Here is a 26,205-nt window from a genome sequence, read left to right as displayed (position 1 = left end):
CCCCTCCCCCAGCACGTGAGTGCTTGCTTTCTCTCAAATAAAGTCTTTGGGGGGAGGGGGCCTTTGTTGCGCAGTCAGTTAAGCCAACTGACTCCTGGTTTCAGCTCAGGTCACTTTCTCGGGGTCCTGGGATCAGGCCCCTCGTCAGGCTCTAGGCTCTGCGAGGAGTCTGGTTGGGATTCTCTCACCCTCTGCCGCTCCACCCAGCTTGCTCACTCTCTAAAATAAATAAATAAATCTTTAGAAGAAATAAATGACCTTTAAAAAACACAAAAATGGTTAAGATAGGGGCGCCTGGGTGGCACAGCGGTTAAGCGTCTGCCTTTGGCTCAGGGCGTGATCCCAGCGTTATGGGAGAGCCCCACATCAGGCTCCTCCGCTATGAGCCTGCTTCTTCCTCTCCCACTCCCCCTGCTTGTGTTCCCTCTCTCGGTGGCTGTCTCTATCTCTGTCAAATAAATAAAACCTTTAAAAAAAAATGGTTAAGATAAATTTTGTTGTGTATCTTAACACAATTAAAAAAAATAAACTAAGATGAATTAAGTAGCTATGTCCCAAACTCTAGTCCCCTTTTCAATGAAAAGTAACTTGGATGACAGACATGATGATAACAGTGGAATCTTCAGTTGACTGGACACTGTTGGAAAGAAACTCCTCCAAAGACTGGCTTGCATGAAGCAAGTTTCCCAAATCAGTATGTCAAATGGAAAGAATGCAAAGCTATCCTAGGGATGACGCAGAACTATCATTGAGGGAGGGGGTCAAGAAAAAAAGCAAGATACCTCTGTAAATTGAAAAACTGTAAAATTCACCTTGGTATAATTATAAAAAACATCTGAGTAAAAATCTCTCTAGACTAATTATTAGTTTTCAGGCCTGGCTGTTTGAAATTGCCTGAGATCTACCAGAATATATTTTATATGCATATACCAACAGAGAAGTCTTTACCTCCTGAGATAAAATATTTCTATGAAGAAAACTCCTACCAAAAAAGGAAAATCTACTGTACAATTTTATGTGGCACTCTAAGACCTGTACATCCCAATAAAATGCCATCATCTTGAGTTTTCCTTTATCACATGAGGGCTATAACTACCAGACATTTCACAAATAACTAAAACCTAAAAATAAGGACAAATACAATAAAGAAGACTTACCATCACAGAAAGCCATTTGCACTAGAAGAGAACAGCAAGAAGAAAGAGAAAAAACATCTTCCAGCATTTTCCCAGCTGCTGCAAAAAGGTATTTTATCCTTTGATGATAAAAAAAGAGGTGAACTTAGAAGGAGGAGTGTCAACAGCTTAAATTTCACAATGTTCCCATCTTGTGATTATCAGATACAATATTAACAACCAGAGCAGAGATCCTTGCATGATGATGAATGAGGTCTCCTGCACCTATGTAGGAAAAATATTTGTGTCTTCTGGGCTAAAAAGGGATTAAGCACAGCACCAAAGGAAAACCTGATGTCTGAATGGGGGGTGGAGTCCCAAATGAATAAAAAACATAAACCCAGACCTGCGCCAGCAAATGAATTCGGGGAACTGCAAGACTGAGGGCCAAAGGAAGAACTAAAAGACCTAAGAGAAAAGAGCTCTGGCTGGCCAGAGAACTTCAAAGTGAAGAACGTCTCCTTTTAAATCTCAGTACTTAGTTCTAAAAAGATATAGTTTAGAAATTAACAAATGAAAAGGAACTCTACCAGAGAAGCAGTCTACACAGAGACGTTAAGTGTCATGCTTCTATATGATTCATTCATGTTCTGAGGTTGCCACGGAAGTACAGTGTCCGTCATATGGCATGCACATATTTAACAGTCAAGGGACGATTTTCATCTTCAGAGAAGTTCCCACATAATTTTACACAATCCCCTAAGATTCTGGAAAGCAAAGTAGCCTGGATGTAATCTACTTAGCATCTCAAACTGAAAACACAGAACAGCTGTAAACATGTTTTAAACCTTTTCTAAAGAATTGATAAACCGGGGGGGGGGGGAAATATAACCCTAAATTGTGACTGCTAAGTCTGTATTCTCAAAGGATAGGATAGGAATGCTTGGGAACCAAATTACTCCCCAAATTTCAGAGATTTCACACAACAAAGGTTTCTTAAGTGAGGACCTATGCCTTTTGGTAGTTGAGGATTCCTGGTCAAACCAGAAGAGGGAAAAACAAAATAATCAGAAAAGGGGTTTTCACTGCTTCTACAATTACATAAGTTCTGCTCAAGTTTGAGAATAGCTCACAGGCCCCTTCCATCTAAGTACAGAAGTTGGGAAAAGAGGAGAGGAAGCACAGTGTGTTAAAAGAAAAGAAAAAGAAAAGCCAATGAAACCACACTAAAATAAAAAAGGCTGTCAAGTTAGGGAGCCTGGGTGGCACAGACAGTTGAGCTGCGGACTCCTGGGTTTCCGCCTGGGTAATGATTTGTGGGTTGTGAGATCCAGCCCTGAGCTGGGCTCTGCGCTCAGTGTGGCGCCTGCCTGCTTGAGATTCTCTCTCCCTCTCCCTCTGCCCCCTCACTCGTGCTCACTCCAGCTCTTCTCAAATAAAGAAATCTTAAAAAAAAAAAAAAAAAAAAAGGCTGTCAAGTCAGATCAGACATTATTTAAAAGAGATATACTAGAAATTATGAGCAATTAATTAATGAAGATCACAAATTTTGCCTATGGTTAACAACAATTAAAGCAACAACTTAAGATGTCCAAAGTTATGGGGTGTGGGTGTCTTAGTCAAGTAAGTAAGTGTCTTAGATTCAGGTCATGATCTCAGGGTCTTGGGTTTGATCCCTACAGCCTGCTCACTGCTCAGCGGGGAGTCTGCTTGTCCCTCTGCCCCTCCCCCTGCCTGTGTTCTTTCTCTCTAAAATAAATGAAATCTTAAAAAAATGTCTGAGGTTAAACTTTTTATTGCTATTTATAAAAAAGAACTATGCAAATTTATTGGGGGAAAATTTCCAATATACTTAGAAGAGAGACTTATACGAAAGTTTACTTAAAAAGGGAATAGTGACGGGAAATGTTTGACTAGATTTACATGAGAAGCAGTTTTCACTTGGATATTTCTGGTTTCATGAGGGCATTTCTTTTTCTTTTCTTTTAATTTTTTTTTTTTAAATGTAGGCTCCACGACATAGGGCTCAAACTCACAACCGTAAGAAAGACCCGAGCTGAGATCAAGAGTCAGACGCTTAACCGACTAAGCCACCTAGGAACCTCAGTTAAGCACCGGACTCTTGGTTTTGGCTCAAGCTGTGATCTCAGGGTTGTGAGGCTGAGCCCCAATTTAGGCTCCACGCTCAGCTTGGGAGTCTGCTTGGGATACTCTCCCCCGCTCTTCCTCTGCCCCTCCCCCTGCCCACACTCTCAATCTCTCTCTCAAATAAACCTATAATAAATAAATAAATAAATAATCTGCTTAGTATCTGCTTGAGTACACTCAAAGGTTGTGGTACCATTATTTTAAAGGCTATTTGCAGGGTGCGTGGGTTAAGCATCTGCCTCCGGCTCGGGTCATGATCCCAGGGTCCTGGGATCAAGTCAGGCTCACATATGTTTAGTTAAAACCCGCAAAATATTAGGATGGATGGATATATATATATTTTAAGTAAGCTCTACCCCCAATCTCAGATCAACAGTCACAAGCTCTACCAACTGAGCAAGCCAGGTGCCCCAGGATATGTATGGCAAGAGTCAGTCAAGAAGAATTATAAAGGTGCGCCTAGCTGGCTTAGTCAGTAGAGCAAAGGACTCCTGATCTTAGGGTCACAAGTTTGAACCCCACACTGGATGTAAAAATTACCTTAAAAAAAAGAAGACTTACAAAGGAAGAATTTGAACCGAATAATTTGAACTAAACTATTTGGCAAGATTTGGAAACTGCTCCTGGGATTTTTTCTTTAACCAGATTTTTTGGGAAGATACTACTTGTCAAGAGAGCAAGAGAGTGAGAAAAGCAGGGGGAGCTACAGGCAGAGGGAGGAGGAGAAGCAAGCTCCCCGATGAGCAGGAAGCCTATGATATGGGGCTTGATCCCAGGCAAATGCCCAACTGAATGAGCCACCCAGGCAACCCGCTAAGCAAATGTTTAAATGGCTTACAGTGGACAGGATTACAAATTCATTTAGAAGTACACTTTGTGGGGGCACAAGGGTGGCCCAGTCAGTTAGGCACCTGATTCTTTCAGCTCAGGTTCATGGAATCAAGCCCCATGTCCCGCTCAGCGCTCAGCTCATAGTCAGCTTCGGTTTCTTTCTTCCTCTCTTTCTGCCCCTCCCCTCCACAGGCACATGTGCTCTCTAAAATAAATAAAATCTTCACAAATAAAGAAGTACACTTTGTGTTGAGTACTATAAAACAGGATTTTTGAAACAGAAAATAGGAAGACCGGGAAGCCTCTCTAAAGAGGTCTTATTCTAACAACACTTCACTGTTCCTGCCAAATATACATTACCACTTGTACCCTTACTAGGTGGACCAAAAGAAACACTCTGAGAAACATAGCATGCTAGGAAAACACCACCTTTATAGCCAGATTTAGATGAGACTTTCATTCTGGCTTAGGTATTTACATACATGCTATTTGACCTATGTCACATAACCTCCATGAGACTGTTTCCTGTTCCCTCATCTACAACCCTCACTGGGTTCTGAGAATTAAAATGAAGAGTGCATAGGCACATTCTCTGGCACATAACAAAACTCAACGATATGTTAAAATGCTTTTCTTTGCTTGCCTGTCTTCCAAGATTTAAAAAAGGGGGAGGGAAGAATCCAGGAGGATATAAGCCCTTTAGAGGAATGTTAAAACAATGTGCTTGATGTAGTAATGAGCTAAATAAAGAACAGAGTTTAGAATCTAAACATAATAAATACAACCTTTTGAATAATCTGACTCCATTTCTTTTTTCTAGCCCAGATATTTCATTCTTAAGCCTCACATGCTTAATTCCAATACTGCACTTTTTTTTTCTAAGATTTTATTTATTTATTTGACAGAGAGAGGCAGTGAGAGAGGGAACACAAGCAGGGGGAGAGGGAGAAGCAGGCTTCCCGCTGAGCAGGGAGCCGGATGCGACGTGAGCCAAAGGCAGACGCTTAACGACTGAGCCACCCAGGCGCCCCCCAATACTGTACTTTTGATAATATATCTGAAAGAACCTCCCTCTCCCACCACCAGAATCTTACCCACCCCAATGCATTCTATCTATTCAGTTCTACTACTCAAACTTTCCCTGATAACCACAGTCCATAATGCCGTCAGTTCCCCTTTTCTGAAATTCCCGCATCACAGCAGTTAGCAAGAATCATTCTTGTTTTTAAGATTTTATTAATTTATTTAAGAGCAAGAACACAAGCAGGGGGAGAGAGAGCAGGAGAGGGAGATGCAGACTCCCCACTCAGCAGGCAGCCCCACGTGGGGCCTGACCCCAGGACCCTGTGATCATGACCTTAGCCAAAGGCAGACGCTTAACCAACTGAGCCACCCAGGTGGCCCTCATTCTTGTTTTTAGACACAATTTTCCTTAAACTAGACTGTAAGCTCTTCTGAATTAGGTATAATGATAAATTCTTTGATCATTCACAAGGGGAAACTCATTCCCAAAACTCACTAAATAAATACCTATTGATTAAAAAGACCAAGAATGGGGGCACCTTGTTGGCTCAGTAGGTTGAGCATCCGATTTTTTATTTCGACTGAGGTCCCACATATGGCTGCACTCAGCAAGGAGTTTGCTTCTTCCTCTTCCTCTGTTCCTCCCCCAGCTTGTGTGTACAGGCTCCAACACACTCTCTCAAATAAATAAAGTCTTCTAAAAAAATACAACAGACGCCAACACAGGGAAAAATGACAGAAATCAACAAGCTACAGTAAATGAAGGGAAGAAACATTAAGGAGACCCTAAGGCATGCGGTGTAACCCCAAAACAAGATCAATAATATTTTTAAAGTCAAGTTAAATTTGATTAGCATTTATAGCCAAATTTAAACCTAAACTTATATGGAGAGCATGGCTAGCTCAGTCAGTAGAGCACCCAACTCTCAATCTCAAGGTTGTGAGTTCAAACCCCGCACTGGGCATGGCGCCTATTTAAATAAATTTTTAAAAATAAAAAAAGTAAAGCTAAAGTTATGTTAAGTATTCCATCATTTGAAAGGCAGTAACTAACCCTGTAATACCACTCTTGGGCAACTATATCCATAACCATTAACCACTGTCTGTTAAAAGTTTAACAGACAAAAATTAGACAAAAAGCTATGCAGTACTGCTACACAGCTTCAAGTATTCTAAAACTCAATCCGTGGCAATTACCTAATTGCTGAAAAAACAGCTGAGAGCGCCTGCAGAAGGAAACACTACAAGGTCATCTAGTCAAACCCAGCTGTATTATACCCAGATATGCATTAAATTTAGAGTACAGACCAAACGCTTACATTTTTAATAAGCACACTCAGGGAGGCATATGAAAAACGATTGATTCCAGTGGTTCTCAACCCTGGCTGCACACTAAAATTCCGTTTCTTTTCTAGAGATTAGACTGACCTAGATTAACACACCTTTTGTTAAGTTTTCATGTTAGTCTGTCCAAAACCATCCAACTTGTTTTTAAAGTTTTTTTTTTTTAAGAGGGGAGAGGTGCAGAGAGAATCTTAAGCAGACTCCACGCCAAGAGTAGATCTCACAACCCTGAGATCATGGCTTGAGCCAAAATCAAGAGTCGGATGCTTAACCAACTGAGCCACCCAGGTGCCCCAAAGTATAATTTTTATAGTCACAATGTTTTGTTGAGGGAAAAGAGCATGTTGCTAAATAATATATATGTTCCCACGAAAAAATACGATACAGATGTGTACATCAGCTGTTTTAGGAAACATTTTTTCCATTAACATCAATGAAATCCAGATTTTTCTTAGTGATGTGTCTGTCAATGGAGCAACTGGCAGCATTTTTCTTTACTGGTGTTATTTAAAATAATTATGCATGTTAAATCAATAGCACGTTGGTGTCTACAAAATGATGTGTGTTTCTGCATTTATACTGCATTGGCAAACTGAGCAAAAAGAAAGTTCTCAAAGTATATTCAAACCATTAACAATAACAATAGTAACTACTGGCAGGGCAGAGTAGCTATCAGTATTTATTTTGTGGGGCTGTACAATTTAACTTTCTTTTTCTTTTTTAAAGATTTTATTTATTTATTTGACAGAGAGAGAGACAGCCAGCAAGAGAGGGAACACAAGCAGGGGGAGTGGGAGAGGAAGAAGCAGGCTCCCAGTGGAGGAGCCCGATGTGGGGCTCGATCCCAGCACCCTGGGATCACGCCCTGAGCCGAAGGCAGACGCTTAACGACTGAGCCACCCAGGAGCCCCACAATTTAACTTTCTTACACTTTATTTTAGATTTTGTAGTTCACAAATTAAAGTATGCATTTCACATTTTAATTAACATTTAAAATACTTAAATACATTAAGTTTTGCAGTGAAAAAATTATGCACTGCACATTCATAAACTGGTGGTACTGTAAAATGAAAAAAATCCTTTCGGAGAATAATGAGAGCACAGAAGCCAAAAGCTTTAGGTTCATTTACTTTGACCAGTAAATTCCACTATTCAGAATCTCTCCTAAACAAATAACCCAAATTACAGAAAATTCTATTTTGGATAGAAGTATTTCACTGCAGTTATCACTAGCAAAATACTAGCCAAAAACTTAACAGTAATTTGTCAGCGGACAGGTATATAGCCAATAAAAAATATTTATAAATAGGGGCACCTGGGTGGTTCAGCTGGTTAAACGTCCAGCTCTTGACAGCTCTTGATTCGGGTAAGGTCACCCGGAGATGGAGCATTGGGCTCTGCGCTCAGCTAGGAGTCTGCTTGAGATTCCCTTTCCCTCTCCCTCCACCCCTCCCATCTCACATAGGCACTCAGCGCACAAACTCTAAAATAATAAATTCTTTTTAAAAAATAATTACAGGGGCGCCTGGGTGGCACAGTGGTTAAGTGTCTGCCTTTGGCTCAGGGCGTGATCCCAGCGTTACGGGATCGAGCCCCACATCAGGCTCCTCCGCTGTGAGCCTGCTTCTTCCTCTCCCACTCCCCCTGCTTGTGTTCCCTCTCTCGCTGGCTGTCTCTATCTCTGTCGAATAAATAAATAAAATCTTTAAAAAAAATAAATAAATAAAAAATAAAAAATAATTACAAACAGTTCATGATGAAATAAAAATGTCCACGATACAAAATTAAGTAAAACTAGGGGCATCTGGGTGGCTCAGTCAGTNAATAATTACAAACAATTCATGATGAAATAAAAATGTCCACGATACAAAATTAAGTAAAACTAGGGGCATCTGGGTGGCTCAGTCAGTTTAGTGGCTGGCTGCCTTTGGCTCAGGTCATGATCCCAGGGTCCTAGGATCAAGGCCCACGTCTGGCTCCTTGCTCAGAGGGGAGCCTGCTTCTCCCCTGCCTGCCGCTTGTGCTTGCTCTCTGTGTCAAATAAATAAAAATAAAAAAATACTTATTGCTAATATGTAAACAATAACTCCTTACTTAAAAAAAATTAAGTAAAACCAGTGGCACCTGGCCGGTTCAGTTGGTGGAACATAAACTCTTGACCTCAGGATTGTGAAGTCAAGCCCCACACTGGGCATACAACTTACTTTAAATAAATAAATATTTTCAGGTGTTAAAAAAAAAAAAGTGCAAAATTAAGTAAAACTGGATATAGAGATATATAAAAACAATTAAAAAAACCCCAAAATGAAACAGCAGAACAAAAAACTACTGCACAGAAAACACCAGTTAATACAAGTTTTCTTCCCACCTTTGATTTTTTCAAATTTTTCACAAATACATAAATACATCTAAGCTGGAAAAAAATACAGAAAATATACTGAATAGATACTTTAACTGGAAAATATCCAAGTTGCTCAAGTTAATTTTAATGCAATTTAGCCAGCTACTATTTTTAGTAATGACTGACCTCCTAATTCCTCTGCTTTGCAAGTGTCATAAACTTAAAAAATCAGTTTCAGGGGTGTCTGGGTGGTTCAGTCAATTGAGTGTCTGACTTCGGCTCAGGTCATGATCACAGGGTCCTGGAATAGAGCCCCACGCCAGGCTCCTTGCTCAGCAGGGAGCTTGCTTCTCCCTCTCCCTCTGCCTGCTACTCCCCTACTTGTGCTCTCTGTCAACTAAATAAAAAAAAAAAAAAACTTAAAAAAAAAAGTTTCAGATTTTTAAGCTTAAAAACCTGAGTATCAAATAAAAGTAAGAGAAAAAAGTAAATCACTTCTTGATTAGTGAAATAAATCTACCTGATCCAGACTTGACCTGAAGGTCCCTAAAACAGGCACAAAGCATTCTCTTAATCTAATTATCTTCAAAGCCATAAAGAACTAAAACAAAATAGACTGCTATACATATACTAGTGTTTCAAAACTTTCAGCTTTTAGAAGTGGAGGAAATAAAATTGGAAAACAGTATTAACGCAGTGTGATAGACAAGAATAAAAGGTAAAAACAAAATGACTTAAGAAATGTTGGCAAACCAGCATTCTGAAATGCGAAAAGCTAAAAGTCAAGAAAGTCCTAACCAAGCTGCAGCAAAGATGAATAAAAGATGAAGGCATAAAGAACCATGTTAATGGCAGAAAAACTTAACAGCATCTAGTCTAGTAAAAATCCAAGATCCCCTGTGACCATTCCCCAGTGCCCCAAATTACATGCTTTAAAAGTCACATATTAGGGGTGCCTGGGTGGCTCCGTTGGTTCAACATCTGCCTTCGGCTCAGGTCTTGATCCCAGGGTCCTGGGATCCAGCCCCGCACTGGGCTCCCTATTCAGCAGGAAGTCTGCTTCTCCCTCTCCCTCTGCCTGCCACTCCCCCTAACTGTGCTCTCTGTCAAATAAATAAAATCTTTAAAAAAAAAAAAAAAAACCAAGACACATTGAAAAGGTACATAAAGAGAAGGGAGAAGGCCAGGGGGACCCGGCTCAGTCGGAACAGCACGCGACTCTTGATCTCGGGGTCATATATTCAGGCCCCACTTTGGGTGTAGAGATTACTTAAATAAAGAAAACTTAGAAAAAAAAGTAGAGGGCCACACTGCTGTATCGTTAAGTTCCCAGAGCTACTTTCCTATCCAGCCCTTTATAAAGCTTTAGTCTCACATCAAGAAGTTACAAAAAATGGTATTTTTCTTATGCTCAACATTGTTTTTAACTTCTCTCTTCCTTGGTTAAATAACATATGAACATATTCAGTAGCCATGTTAAAAGCTAGAAAGCTGAGAAATAAGTCAAGGATTTCTTAGAATTCAAAGCTAGAAAGAAACAAAGAATCTCACAATGGGGGAGGAGAAAGAAAGAAGATATCAGTTCTTTAAAAAAAAGTGGGGGCGCTAGGTGGCTCAGTTGGTTGAACAGCTGCCTTCGGTTCAGGTCATGGTCTCAGGGTCCTGGGACTGAGCCCCACATCAGGATCCCTGCTCAAGTGGGGGAGGCCTGCTTCTTCCTCTCCCTCTGCTCCTCACCGTGCTTGTGCACGCTCCCTCTAATAAATAAAATCTTTTAAATAAATAAAAAGAATAGAATAGGAAGAAAACTTCCACATTTATAAATGAGATTCTACTGGTTACGATTAAGGAAGCATATTACCACTGCATAATCTAATAAATCCAAACTTTTTTTTACAACTGCAGTTCATCAACTGTATCAGAGTCCAATTTTCTTCTGGAAAGAAAAGTGAGCATAGTGGTCTTTTCCATTCTCTTTAGTCTGACAACTAATCAAAAAGGATAAATTCTGGGCTGCCTAGCTGGTTCAGCTGGTGGAGTGTACAACTCTTGATCTCAGGGTTGTTGAATTCTAGTCCCTTCTTGGGTGCAGAGATTACTTAAAAATAAAATCTTTATGGGCACCTGGGTGGCTCAGTCAGTTCAGCATCTAACTCTTGATTTTGGCTCAGATCATGATCTCAGGGATGTGAGATCCAACCCCACATCAGGCTCCCTGATTAGAGGGGAATCTGTTACTCTCCCTCTGTCCCTACCCTCGCTTGTGCACTCGCTCTCTTTCTCAAAAAAATCTAAATAAACAAACAAAAATAAAATCTTCTTTTAAAAAAGATTCATTTTGAGGGAAAAAAAATGTATGTGCCACCTTTTCTCCAAAATTTTCAAAATATACCTGCAGTACCTGTTAAAACAATTCCAGAAGCTATACTACACAGTGACCCTAAAAGTGCTTCATTAAGAGAACTGTACAGGCATCTGGGTGGCTCAGTTAAAGGTCTGCCTTCAGCTCACGTCATCATCTCAGGGTCCTGGGATCAAGTCCCATATAGGGCTCTCTGCTCAGCAGGGAGTCTGCTGCTCCCTCTCACTCTTCCTTTGTGTTCTCTCTCAAAAAATAAAATCTTAAAAAAAAAAAAAAACCAAAAAACTGCAAACAGGGGTGCCTGAGTGGCTTAGTGGGTTAAGTGTCCAACTCAGGATTTTGGCTCAGGTTAATGACCTCATGGGTTGTGAGATGGAGCCCCATAGTGGGGAGTCTGCTTGGGATTCTCCTCTCTCCCTCCCCCTCCCTCTGCCCCATCCCCACTTGCACACATGCTCAGTCTCTTTCTCAAATATATAAATAAATCTTTAAGAAAAGAAAAACCTGGGCCCCTGGGTGGCTCAGTCAGTTAAGCTACTGCCTTCAGCTCAGGTCATGATCCTGAAGTCCCAAGATCAAGTCCTTCATCAGGATCCCTGCTCAGTGGGAAGTCTCCTTCTCCCTCTGACCCTCCCCCTCTCGTGCTCTCTAATAAAATCCTTAAAAAAAAAAAAAAACCTGCAAAAGAGCAAATTTAATCTGTTATCCTGAGGGGAAAAAGACAATAGACCTAGAAAATGAAAATAGGTAAAATCAGTTAGGTACAAAAAGCAAAACCAACCTCAGAAAATATTCATGTACAGTACCTCAATGACCCTGGTACTTCCTTAAAAGCCTAATGCCTTTTTGAGTATACTGAGGCCTCACCTTCCAGACCTTTCAACCATCACTTAACTTAGGTTGTACCATAGAAAATGATCATTTTTGTAGGTCAAAAATGAATGAAACTGAGGTACAAACTTCCAGTTATAAATCACAATGATAAAAAGTACATAAAGCATAGGGAATACAGTCAATAATACTGTAATAACTTGGTATGGTGACAGACAGTAACTACACCTATTGTGCTGAGCACTGTACAATGTATAGAATTATTGAATCACTACGTTATACACCTGTACATCAAATGCTAACTACATTTCAAAAAATGACAAACTGGAAATTTCATATAGTTTGACCTTGTAATTCATTCAACACAAATAGAAACATAAATGCAAATTTGGAGAATGGGAGTTTTCTATTCAACAAACCAGTAGCTAAGTTGGTTGGAGTAGAAACCAAAGTGGTAGATGTAATCCAGAGCTGAATTTAGATTTCACAGCTCTCCATCCACTGCCCACAAGGCAAATATTAAAAAAATAATAATTTTTAAAAATCAGCCTGCAAATTCATAAAATAACTTTCATACATCTATCATTACAGATGCGAAAAAGGCCCTGAAAGTAACATGTCTAAAAGGAAAGTAACTGAGATAAAATCTGGACATGACAGGCCTCCCCTAAATTTAATGACTTCTGGTCCAGTCTTTGTTCCTGCTATCTCTTGTTGCCTCTCCACTGGAAACTACACTCAATTTATATACCCTTCTGTCTCCTTCATATGAAAGAAAATGCTAAACAAAGAGACATTAAGTCAAAAGACTCTTCAAAGCAACTTTTAAATTATAAAATTAAAATCTAAGGAACAGAAATAGAGCTTCAAGCAGTTTAGACTAAGGTTTACATTCAAATATGAAGTCTTAATCAGCCTGGGCGTAAAAGAGATCCATCCTAGTGATGTTATCTATTACCTGTCAACTTTCTTACAGTTCTTGATCCTTACCTGTAAAATGGGTGGTATATCTACTTTGCAGGTTGTTTTGTTTTTTGTTTTTTTTGAGGACTGAGAGACTGATAAGCACCTGGCATATAGTTGTTAATAGTAAATGGTATTTATAATTATGGAGTTTTAGAACTACAGAGTCAATGAAAAATTTTTAAAGCTTTTCAATTTGTTAGCACCACTTGACAAGCAGCAGTCAAGAAAGCAAGCACATTTAAGGGGCTTCTGGGTGCCTCAGTCAATTAAGTATCCAACTCTTCATCTCTGCTTAGTTCAAGCCCCATGCTGGGCTCCATGCTGAGCATGGAGCCTACTGGAAGGGAGGGAGGGAGGGAAGAAAGGAAGGACACTTGTAGTTTTCTACAGTCTTTGATATGGGACAGGGATCAGCATTGTCTATATAGTGAATGTATGTGTAACTGAGTTAATCTGAATTAGTAACAACAGTTACTAAGAATAATTCTAAAAGTATTTATACATTCACTACAATATAAGCTCCTTGAAGAGTCCCTTTGTCCATTTTGTTTAATGATGAAGTGTCTAGAACAGTGCCTGGTACATAGTTGGATCTCAATATGCATTTGTCAAATGCCTTTGGAACTTAACTTTTAATACTCCAAATAAAAAGGCTTTTCAAAACACAATGATCTTGACATTCACGCACATACAATTTTTTTCTTCTGGTACCAGCCTCAACAGAAGTACCTCTCACTGTAAAATTAACTCCTGTCTTCCCTAGAAATGGGAAAATTTTTGTTTAAGCCTTCTAAAGAACTTCCAATTAGTTTGTTAGGCAGAAAAGAAGACAACCTTCTACCCAGATTCTGTAATTTTGACAGCAAAAAAGTACCTCTCCCATCAGTCTCAATATTGAGGGAGGTGGAGAACTGTCTCGTACTCCATCAAAACAGGAGATTTCTCCTTTCAGAGTTTAAGAGGATATTCCCTCAGGCAGCCAAACATGTTTAGCTGTGGTAGAACCAGAAAGATGAGGTGCAAAGAAAATAGAGGTAGAAAGTAACAGATTGGCAAGGTAAGTGACCTAAGACACTGATGTATGGGGAAAAAGGAAAAAGAGAGCTCAAGGTCTAAATTTCTTCTCATCATTTCTGTAGAATTAGAAGACACAAACAAGAAACACTAAAATTTTGTTCTGGAATACATCAGGGCAAAAAAATGACCAGAAATAACCCTTATACGGATACAGTTTAAGACGGAGGTTATAGGGGCGCCTGGGTGGCACAGCGGTTGAGCGTCTGCCTTCGGCTCAGGGCGTGATCCCGGCATTATGGGATCGAGCCCCATATCAGGCTCCTCTGCTATGAGCCTGCTTCTTCCTCTCCCACTCCCCCTGCTTGTGTTCCCTCTCTCGTTGGCTGTCTCTATCTCTGTTGCATAAATAAATAAAGTCTTTAAAAAAAAAAAAAAGAGGGAGGTTATAATATTCATTCAGATTTATTACCAATTTGACTTTTTCTAAGTCTCTGAGCAGACCAAGAAACCCTCATCAAAATTTCAGCAGTTTTAAAGTTGTGAGAAAGAAGTCTATACTGCACCAAAAAAAATTTCATTAATGAATTCCTTCTGGAAAATCTAAAAACAGTATCACAACTGTCAGTGATATTTTCTAGTCAAGAGCACACAAAGTTTTGAAATTTTCATGGTAATACTCTCATGAAGCTTTACTACATAACTTAAAATTTAACCTATTACCAAAAAAATCAATTAAGGGGTGCCTGGGTGGCTTAGTCAGTTAAGCATCTGACTTCAGCTCAGGTCACGATCTCAAGGGGATCTCAGGGGTCGGGCTCCTCCTCAATGGGGAGTCTTCCTGTCCCTCTGCCCCCCCCTTCTCTCTCAAAATCTTTTTTAAAAAATCAATTAATCAAAAAAATCAATCACAAATTCTTAAGTAGGACACATTTCTGCAACACAAAGGTGTTCACAATAACCATTTCAAGTTCCTACAAAGACCTCAAACGACTAACCACCAAGGATTAAGTAGTATTAACTGGTAACGTACTATTAATTAGAACCCATTCACTGCCCAAGACTTACCCTAAGCCTTTAGAATCACAATTCACGAAATTGGTTATACGTAGTATCATTATGTTCCTGGTCAGTAATCTGAGAATGCTAACAAAAATATTTTAACCCTGAATTACTTTATATTTTTATTCTATGGAACCTTTCATTCCAAATCCATATACAACAAGTGTTATATTTGCCAGGGAGATAAACATATTCTCCTGAATATTAACCTGAAATTAATATCAAAAGAACTATGTAGCAGCTCAACACGGCCAAACTACAGATTATACTGCTTGGGAATATAGCCACTTCACTTTCAGGATATGCAAATTTTCAGATCTGAGTTACAATTAAGGATTTTATTGTGAGAACTAATTTTTCTTTATGCAAATGTAACTCGGAAACTAAAACCACAGAGTACGCTTGCTAGAAATAACTGAAAAAAGGTAGGTCATCTTCTAATATGACCACAGTATATCAGCAACAAAAATATTTTGTGCGTCCTTCACACTAGAAAAAAGGAACTTTTCACAATAAATATTATTACCTGGCAAGTATTAAACTCTGCCCTTTACTAAACCATATAATTGAGTAACAACCCTGTAAATTAGCAGGCAAGACAGGTATCTTCATTGCCCTTCTATAAGACAGGGAATCCAGATGATTCCAAGGCCTTTGCACTACACTGCATCTGCCGAAGTATGAAATAGTCATAACCCTTAGTACAAAGTGTCTCATTCAAATTTTATATATAAAGAAATATTTCGTATCACTTTAGCTGGATAAAACCCTGACCTGATCACAAATCAAGCCTACCAATGACAGATCTGCCCAGCTATTGTGCTAGATCACTCAAAGAAGGGCAATAAATTCAAGATTAAATTTCAAACAAGATAAACCAGGATCATGGCCAAGTTTCTAAACTAAACAGAATTCAGTATTAGTGAACAGAATAGTCCTAACAAGGTATGGGTGAGACTATAAAAACGTATTTGGGGAAAAAAAGCTCTGAGCTTAGGGACAAACACTGCTGCTAACACCTAAGTATTTTTAAACACTGATCTAGCTCAAGGTAGACATACATAAAACCAACATACTTGGCTCTGACACTATCAGTCAGGTTGACTAGTTGGTATGCCAGCAAGCTCTATTTTCAGCAACTACCATATCCTTGACTTTTCAAGTTCCCAATTGGGGTAGAAGGGAGGAGGAAATCTTTCATTTTGCCTTTGATTTCTTTTATTTTCTGCCAAACATTAACTTCATTTCAGAAAGAACAGGACTTAAGTCTAAGATACCTCTGTGGTAGAGGTGATGGACAAAGCTTAAGAACTTTTGTATGAATCTAGGGTGCCTGGGTGGCTCAGTTGTTAAGCATCTGCCTTCAGCTCAGGTCATGATCCCAGGGTCTGGGATCAAGCCCCGCATCGGGCTCCCTGCTCAGCAGGGAGCCTGCTTCTCCCTCTCTCTCTCCACCTGCGTTCCCTCTCTCACGGTGTCTGTCAAATAAATAAAATCTTAAAAAAAAAAAAAAGAACTTTTGTATGAATCTAAATAAGATGAGTAGAACAAATGGTCTTAAGTATGATAACCATTAGGCAAGTTTGCAGCTCAAGACAATCCTAGTTTATGCTTACTGTCCCAGCACTACTATGAATTGGTACCCCTTAGTTTCAAGGTATCCTGATTTGAATGATAAATTACGATGACCCTTTATTATGGCAGTTATTATGACCCAGTTATTATTATGTAACCTCATTAACGTGAATAGTTAATGAGCTCAAACCTTAGAATTATGTTGGTAAACCAATTTGTCAACTGGGGTACATTGGTATTTAACTGTATCAAAACTGGTAACTGACCATTTCAGAAATAGACGTAACTTTTTGTTGCTGTTTCTCACTACCCCTTATTGGGTTGTTTGACGACTAGGCTATTATTTGCCAACATTTCGCCCTCCTAAAAGTGTTATGACTGCATCATTAACTAAAAGGCTGCATCCATCAAGACAAAAGTGGAGGTGGGGCGATTGCTTTTAAAAAAGCAATTTGCAGAAATGCATGGCATTAGCCATACCCCAGCACAGACATCATGACCAACCAAGGGAACAGTATGCAAACACACATTTTGAGATTACCTAAAATCCCTCATTCTAACTTCATTCACTGTGCCTTGAGATCGGATTTTTTTAAGATTTTTTTTTTAGTTAATCTCTACAGTTGGGGCTCCAACTCAGGACCTCAAGATCAAGAGTCACATGCTCTTCTGAGCCAGCCAGGTGCCCCAAGATGGGACTGTTTCGAAAGCACAAGGTTTCTTTAAAAAAGCATGAAGATATTTTATCTACTATTTATGATGGATACCAGTCATAAACACCAAGACATACTGCTAAAGAAATAAGCACACCCCCCCCCCAAGGTGGGTGTAAGTAAGGTATAACCTTACTTAGTTATACGTAAGTCTTTTGCGAGTGGCTTAGGAGAAATAAAGTACTGGTCTAAAGGTCAGAAGACAAGTTCTGGCTTTGCCATTTACTGGCCAACCAGTCATGTGACAGAGGGAAAAAAAATCTTTAAATCTCAAATTCACTTTCCTGAACCATAAAATGGAAGTAACATCTAGTTCACTGATATGTGAAATAAGTAAAAATGTCTGTGAAAGTGGTTTGTGAGTGAAGTTCTATGTAAATGTGGCATTAAATAGTTTAGAAATTTAACCTTTACCCTACTCCTATCATTACTGCTTAAACACACAATTAAATATAAGGTAAAAAAAAATGCTGCAGGGGCGCCTGGGTGGCACAGCGGTTAAGCGTCTGCCTTAGGCTCAGGGCGTGATCCCGGCGTTATGGGATCGAGCCCCACATCAGGCTCCTCCTCTATGAGCTTGCTTCTTCCTCTCCCACTCCCCCTGCTTGTGTTCCCTCTCTCGCTGGGCTGTCTCTATCTCTGTCGAATAAATGAATAAAATCTTTAAAAAAAAAAAAAACTGCTGCAAAATCAGCTTTTACAGGCCTCTTTTTGAAAAATTACGCTTTCAGGTACGCCTGGGTGGCTCAGTTGGTTTAAACATCTGCCTTCAGCTCGGGTCATGATCCCAGAGTCCTGGGTCAGATCTCCCTCTGCCTGCCGCTCCCCCTGCTCGAGCTGACAAATAAAGTCTTTAAAAAAAAATAAAAAAATAAAATAATGCTTTCAGCAACTTCTTAAAGTATTGGTAATTCATCTATAAAATTAGGTACATTAAGTTACCAGACTGAAAATTCACTTGCTATACCAGGTGAAAGTCAGGAAATTTTTTAAATATTTCATATTCCCTTGACCAAGCTATTAAGACAATTATGAAAAGCCTGCTTGTTTGTATAAACTTTTGATGTGTTTTCTTGTACTTACCTAATCTAAATTTTGTTCAGACTATGTGTTCTATTTCATACTAGAATTCAAATTGAGACCTTTTCATATAAAGGTGAAAAGGATGCCTGGGAATGTCCACAGTAGTAAGAATTTACTCCCATCATCTCAGATTACAATGATTTCATTATATTCCATAGTTTGGGAAGCCAACAAAATGAACTAAAATTTGCCCACTACGCACAATACTGTATAAAAGTCTAAAGTAGGGGTGCCTGGCTGGTTCCGGTGGTGGATCACATGACTCTCGATCTTGGGGTCGGTGAGTTCAAGCCCCAGGTGGTGTAGTTTATTCAAAAAAAATTTTTTTGAAGTGCTAGGAAAAAAAACCCTCTAAACACAACAGAGCATCTGCTTTAAATATGAAGACTAAAAGCTACCTATTGCATTATTCAATTCTGCTCATGTTTAGGCAGGAGAAAAAATATATACAAAAAAGTTAACTTCATTAACTGAAAAAGCAATAATAAAAATTACTGGCCTAAGGAAAAGAATTGATAGCAACCTCTTTTAAACTCATTACTAAAGTTAATTTGCTGGGGTGCCTGGGTGGGTCAGTCGCAGTTAAGCATCGGGCTCTTGGTTTCGGGTCAGGTCACTATCTCAGGGTTATTGAGATCGAGTCCTGCACCAGGCTTCTCCGAGGGCGTGGAGCCTGCTTAGGATGCTCTCTCCCCCTTGCCTTCTGCCCCTCCCCCGACTCATGCCACTCTCTAAAATAAATAAATCTATAATTAATTTTCTATAACTAACATGTATTAAGGAGTTATTTCAAAACATGCCCCCACCCTTGACTACCATAATAAGCTAGAAATGAGGTTCTGGTGTTTTAAAATGACAGCTCTCAAGAAAGTGACTCAGAAAAGATTCATTCCTAGTACTGCTGCATTCACAGAGAGAATGAATAATCAAAAGGGACCAACAAAACTTTACTCTTACCCCACATGGAGTCAATCATCACAGGGAAAAGGTAAGGAAACAACAGAGCCAGCAACTACCTCACAAACCCAGATGTACTTTACGCTGACCCCTCTACCCTGAAAAATGTGAAATCTTCTCTTTTCTTTATTAGTGTGGTTCATATATATGTGGGAGGGTAAGACTTGGTTCAGAAATGCTAAAAAGTAATGGATTTGACTCATACAACTACAAATGTTATAAAAACTATTCCTTAGACTTCAGACTTCCTAAATGATGAGAGGCTAGATTTAATCTTCAACGTGAACAGTCCTAGCCCCAAACTTCAGTATTTCCTATCTGAAACCCACAAGTGTCCTTTTCCTGAACACAGCTTAGCTCTTCCTCTAATACCATTAAATAATCCATATAAATTGATTACAATTCCCCAGGATATAACTAAATAATGCTACAAGTACGAGGTTCAACAGAGTATGCAAAATAAAAGATACTGCAATAACAAGAAAAGCCAGTATTTACATCCAAATACCCAAAACCAAATCATTCAAACTCATTTTTCCTTTCTTCCACTCCCCACACCACATACTGTTCGGCAACTAAAACTATGGGGGGGGGGCGCCTGGGTGGCACAGCGGTTAAGCGTCTGCCTTCAGCTCAGGGCGTGATCCCGGCGTTGTGGGATCGAGCCCCACATCAGGCTCCTCCGCTATGAGCCTGCTTCTTCCTTTCCCACTCCCCTTGCTTGTGTTCCCTCTCTCGCTGGCTGTCTCTCTGTAGAATAAATAAATAAAATCTTTAAAAAAATAAAAATAAAAAAATAAAAATAAAATAAAACTATGGGGAATTTTAGTCACATTTAGTCACCACAAACAAAATTGAACTATTGTACCCAATAAGGAATGGACACAGGTAGAGGCTGATTCCTGATGACTGCCTTCCTTTTCCTTTCCAATAATTCCTATCTTGCGCCCAAAAGTCACTGGAGTTCCTCCCCACCTGGTAGATCCTACTTCCCTCCCCCTTTCTATCCTGAAGGAGACACGACGTTTAAATAACTTAATGATGAGGCTCTCTCTAGACAGTGCTATGCTGAATAACCGATATGGGCTTTCATTAAAAATCCTCAGCACCCAAATCCAAAATACTAGTACTAGACCGTCACTTACCTGGAAGCTACAACCATGAGCTTCCAAATTGTTTTTAAAACAAATTTTAAAAAAGAAAAAAAAAACCTTCCTCCACATCCTTTTCGGTTATCACATCAAGCTTACTCAGAGCCTAAATTCTTACAGACCAGAAACCATTCAAATGTAATTTCAAGTTTCCTACCAAGGACATTAATAGATTAAGAAAGAAAACCATTGGGTGCGTACCAGGACAGAAGAAAAACTTCCACTACTAGCACACCTACATTGTTTCACTTTTAAACACTGAAATAAAGACAAATCTGACCTTGAACTGTACTTCCCCATCTTATTTCCCTTCCCCTCCCAAGAATCTTGTTCAATACAAACAGACATTTAAGGATTTACAAAACGATATTTAGTGCACTACACCTTTCTTCAATTTGAGTTCCCGGCCTTTTTTCCTAATTTTCAAATTCCTGAATCCTAACGTATGATGCCTAACACATGATGATACACTGGGACTACCCAAGGCTACTCACAAGACCAACCTGGCATTCAAGGAGAGCAAGGGCCCTACAAAACACTTTGCAAAGTAAGTGGCTTCAGTAATTACGAAAAAATCTGAAGATCGATGGCACTGGATTCCAACCTTCTCTCACCCTAGAGAGCATAAAAAGCACAGAAGCCACATTTAAGAATTTTTGTTTTTATAACACTACAATTTAACGGATATGGGGGTAATTCAAGTACCTAGGTCCAAAATGAAGGGAGTGGGGGGCAATTTTAAAAAGCAGCTGCCTGAGGATGACTAAACAGACACAATGGACATTTCGATCAAGTTCTGAAAAAATGACTGAAGAACCTTGAGGGGCAAAGCAGCAATGAACAAAGAACTGTTCGTATCTGTACACAAAGCCATTTATTTAAAATAGAAAAAAGAAAATAGGATCTACCGGGATGCCCTATGTTCAAAATCCAAGAACACAAACGTCGGGTGAGTGCTTGGGATAGGTTAAGATCCCCAGTGAAGTACAAACACGCATTCCAATCCCGGGGAGTCGACCAAAATACAGTTACTAAACGTTATTTGAAATAACTTTATTTTCCCACAGGTCTTTCCATCTGTCATAATGGTGCACGTGAACCGGAAAATCAACATTTTTACAAACTGGTAAACTGAGGCACGGGCTTCTGAGTAACTGAGAGTCATGGTCTGTTTCCTGTTCAAAGCTCTAGCCAAAAGAACCCCCAGATAACGGTGCCAGAAAATGATTACAAGAACTTCGAGCTCTTCAGGATAAGTCCGAGGGAAGGGACGGTGAGTGAGGTTTTGCGAGACCTCCCCAGAAGACGACGAGGTTGAACGTAAAGCCTAAAAAACCCTCAACACAAGGTGTGCCGGCCTATAGAAAGGAAATCCGATCGCAGCATCTCAGCTGGCCTCCGCTCAAGGATGAACTGCAGTGATTCCCACTCTGTCCTTCCCCAACCCTCAGCCAAGACTGCCCTGCACCACAAACCCAAAGAGCCCTCCGCTCGCAAGAATTCTCCTTTGTGAGACTCCACAGCCACCGCCCCACATCGGGCCTCCGGGGAAAAGCCACCGCCCCCACCCGCCATATNNNNGCCATATTTCCCTGAAAGGCGCCCGCGCTGCAGCTCCTGGTGCTACTCTCCCCCATGTGGCGGGTGTTTCTTCCCCCATCACCCCACCCAATTGTTCTCCACATCCCAAGATGGCCCAGAAGCTCCCCTGGGGATCGCTCGCCCGGAGATAGCACCCGCCATCTCCTCCCCCTCCCCCGCCCCGGGACTCGCCCTCCCCCCAGCCGCCATTTTACAATCAACTCCTCCACCCTTTCGCCTCGGCCTCCTGGCCAGCTAGTGTCTGCAGGAGAGGACGCCAAAGGGGTCAAATTCCCGGGCCTGGGGCCTCCCACCGCTCCGGGAGCCCACAGGAAATTTCCTACTTCCCGAATCCACGTCCCCGGCCAGGCTCGGAGACGATGCCGCCATTTTGTCTCCTGTTCCCGGCCTCTGTGGGCGGCGGCAGAGGGTCCGAGAATTCCAGCCCCCTGTTGCCCCCCCAACTCACCGTCGTATCGCTCAGCCTGCTCGGCCAGCTTCGCCTGGTACACCAGATCCTCCCGATCATCCATAGCGGCAGCGGCTCCGGCAGGGTCTGCGCGACGGATGGAAGCGGATAGCGTCTCCGACTCTCTCAGCCTCTCGCTCCGTGTCCGGGCAGCAAAAATGGCGGCGCCTCAATCCGGGACTTCCGCCTGCGCACGCGGACAACTGCTCAGCTCTATGGCAACCGCTCCCTGGCAACTGGCGCGGGGGGCGGGTCGGGGAGCTCAGAGCCCGAAGAGGCTGGAACCAGCTAAACGTCCCTCCTCCATGGGCTCCGAGGGCGTTGGAGGGCTGAGGCGGGAACTGCGACCGCTGCGAGGGAGAGCAGCCCCGGGGTGGGGCGGGGGCGGGGAGCCGCCTGGACCGCTCCTGAAGAAAGTGAGCGAGGGATCCTGGGCTGTGACGGACGGCCCACGCCTAGACCTGCGGGCAAAGAAAGCTGTAACGGTTTTTGTAATGGCAAGCCTTCCTCACTGAAACCAACTTCTCTCCTACCTTGCCCGTTTTCTTAGCCAATCCCAATCCTGGGCTTTTTTCACAACCTTTTGACACGGTGTAAAGAATGGGGGACTGCTATAAATGGTAGGGGAAAGGGGCCTCGCAGTTTTCACACCTCAACTCACCCTCGCATTTTGCAATCTTTTTCTTCTCCTTTTATCCTTTTTTTTCACCCTAGGCCCACCATGGATAGGAACAAGGAAGTTGTTAGAGAAGTCTAGGTGAAGTGCAAGCTATGGAAGAGTGGGACCAAGATTAATCGAGATTGAGTCAGAACTGGGGAAGAACCTGGCCTGGTTTGCTTCCCAATGTATTCCCAGCACCTTGTACTCAATAAAGTATTGGTCGCAAGACTGAAGCTCAGGTTAGAATACAAACTATGTGGTGGAGTGTGCAATACACGCAGAATAAAAAGTAGATTGGAGGCTTCTGGTTGGCTCAGTCTGTACAGCATGCAGCTCTCGATCCCAAGTCTTGAGTTCAAGCCCCACCTTGGGCACGGAGCCTACTTTTAAAAAAGCGAACAAACAAACTAGGTTGGAACCAATTTATGAAGATGGATGGTAAGCTAGGAAGTTTGCACTTTATTCCGTGGGCACAAAGGAGTTATGTCTCTATGATTTTTCATGGAGGATGCCATCATAGATATACTCTGAAAAGATTAATAAAGATTACACAGGGAGCCTTGTGGAGCCGCTGCCCTGGAGCCACCAGTGCTGCCCAGCCCTGGACAATGCCTCCGCGTTCTTCGACAACGCTCTGGATGGGGAGCCCTTGGCCCCCTCTCCTTCAAACTGTTTGCAGACAAAATTCCAAAGACAGCAGAAAACTTTCGTGCTCTCAGCACTGGGGAGAAAGGATTTAGTTATAAAGATTCCTGCCTTCATAGGATTATTTGGGTTGTATGTGCGAGGGTGGTGACTTCACACTCCCTCAGTGGCAGTGGTGGCAAGTCCATCTATGGGGAGAAGTTTGATGACGAGAATTTCATCCTGAAGCATATGGGGTCTGGCCTCTGGCATCAAATGCAGGACCCAACACAAAGTTTTTCTTCTGCACTGCCAAGATTAAGAGATTGGATGGATGGCAAACATGTGGTCTTTTGCCAGGTGAAAGAAGGCATGAATATCGTGGAAGCCATGGAGAGCTTTGGGTACAGAAATGGCAAGGTCAGCAAGAAGATCACCATTGCTGACTGTGGACAAATCTAATAAATTTGACTTGTGGTGGGTTTTTTTGTTTTTTTGTTTGTTTGAGATTTTATTCATTTGACAGAGACAGCTAGAGAGGGAACACAAGCAAGGGGGGGTGGGAGAGGGAGAAGAAGGCTCCCCACTAAGCAGGGAACCCGACTTGATCCCAGGACCCTGGGATCATGACCTGAGCCAAAGGCAGACGCTTAACGACAGAGCCACCCAGGCATCCCTGACTTGTGTTTTAACTACCACGCCAATCCTTCTGTAGCTCAGGAGAGCACCTCTTCCACACCCATCTGGTTGAAATATCCTGTAATCTTTGTGCTCTCACTGCAGTTCTAGGGATTATATTTTCCTTACTCCCCTCCAAGTCTAGCTGGATTGCAGAGTTACATTTATGATATTATGAAATAAAAATTAAACAAAAAAGATTGCATAGCCATGATCAAAGAAGAGATTAAACTATCAGGCTACAATAATACAGGTAAAAGGTAATACGTGGTTGCAGTGAAAATGGGAAGGAAAGGACAAATAGGAGTAATACTGCAGAGAAAAGCAAGAGTTTGTAGCTGGGGGCACCTAGGTGGCTCAGTTGGACAGCACGTGACTCTTGATCTCAGGATTGTGAGTTCGAGCCCCACACTGGGTGGAGGGATTACTTAAAAAGTAACATCTTAAAAGAAAAAAAAAAAGCTTACACTTGATCAGATGTGTAGATTTTGTGAGGAGGAACAAAAATCAAATTGACTTTCCATCTTCCCACCCTGAGTCACTGGGATAAAGAGTGGTAGTACCATTAACAAAAAATAGGATTGGTAGGGAAAGTTGCTGATGGACTGCACAGAAAGACATGAATTCCTTTTAGCACATGTTAGTTCTAAGGTTCTAATGGATTACCCACATAGAAATTACCAGCATGGAATTGGAAAAGGGGACTGGCATTCCAAACTGAAAGGACGCCGCCATGAAAGCAACTGGAGAATGTCTGCAGGTAGAAGACCAAACAAACCTTGAAGAATACCTACTTTTAAGAGATATGTGAAAGCAAAAGAGCCAGCGAAGGAGACTCGGTGGCTCCTTATTGCATTTTGAACTAAGACCCTTTACACTTTAAACATACTTATCAAATTTTAATGGTACAAGTGAGAAAGGATCTGGGTTCCAGTCCTAATTCTATAAGTAAATATGTGACCTTCAGCAAACATGTTCCTCTGTAAGTTAAGGAACTGGAGACTGTATTATAGGCTACAAAACAAGTTTTAATAAATGTTAAAAGACTGAAATCATACAAAATATAATTTCCTATCACAACGTATTGAAACTAAAAAAACCAGAAAGAAAACTGGAAAATTATCAAATATGTGGAAATTAAATAATGCTGTAAAATAACTAATAGGGCAAGAAGAAATCACAAGAGAGATTAAAAAATACCTTGAGATGAATAAAAGCAAAACCACAATATACCAAAACTTCTGAGATGCAGCAAAAATAGTGCTTAGAGGGAAATTTATAGCTGTAAAAGCCTACACTAGAAAAGAAAGATCTCAAATTAATAACCTAATTGTACACCTTAAGAAACTACAAAAAGAACAAACTAATCAGAAATTAGCAGAAGGAAATAAAAATTAAAGTGGAGATTAAATAAAATAGAGAATAGAAAAAACTCAACCAACCAAAAGCTAGTTCGTTGAAAACATCAACAAAATTGAAAAACCTTTAATTAGATTGACTAAGAAGAAAAAAAGAGTTCAAAATTAAATCAAACGAGGGGCACCTGGTGGCTCAGTAGTTGAGCATCCGACTCTTGATTTCAGATCAGGTCATGATCTCGGGGTGGTGGGATCAAGCCCTGTGTCAGGCTCCATACTGGGTGCGGAGTCTGCTTGGGATTCTCTCTCTCTCTCCCT

The 26,205-nt window shown here is 40.9% G+C and overlaps 1 protein-coding gene across 2 annotated transcripts in view; it reads right to left on the bottom strand.

The window, feature by feature from the left end:
• The window catches only part of YWHAE (tyrosine 3-monooxygenase/tryptophan 5-monooxygenase activation protein epsilon), a 52,089-nt gene extending 29,338 nt beyond the window's left edge, over positions 1-22,751 (bottom strand). The window contains exons 1-2 of one of the 2 annotated variants that reach the window (XM_034640605.1): positions 22,567-22,713; positions 1,158-1,255 (exon numbers count right to left, since the gene is read on the bottom strand). In XM_034640605.1, the coding sequence (XP_034496496.1) occupies positions 1,158-1,224 (67 nt within the window). In that variant the 5' untranslated portion in view covers positions 1,225-1,255; positions 22,567-22,713. Of the gene's footprint in view, positions 1-1,157; positions 1,256-22,566 lie in introns of both variants that reach the window. The other variant, XM_002918042.4, reaches the window with a different exon arrangement.
• Between the last annotated feature and the right edge of the window lie 3,454 nt (positions 22,752-26,205).

Source organism: Ailuropoda melanoleuca, chromosome 13, assembly GCF_002007445.2.
Source record: "Ailuropoda melanoleuca isolate Jingjing chromosome 13, ASM200744v2, whole genome shotgun sequence".
In the NCBI taxonomy this organism is placed as follows: domain Eukaryota; kingdom Metazoa; phylum Chordata; class Mammalia; order Carnivora; family Ursidae; genus Ailuropoda; species Ailuropoda melanoleuca.
The sequence above is the reverse complement of the archived record's forward strand: the minus strand, read 5'-3'. Positions and strand labels throughout refer to the sequence as shown.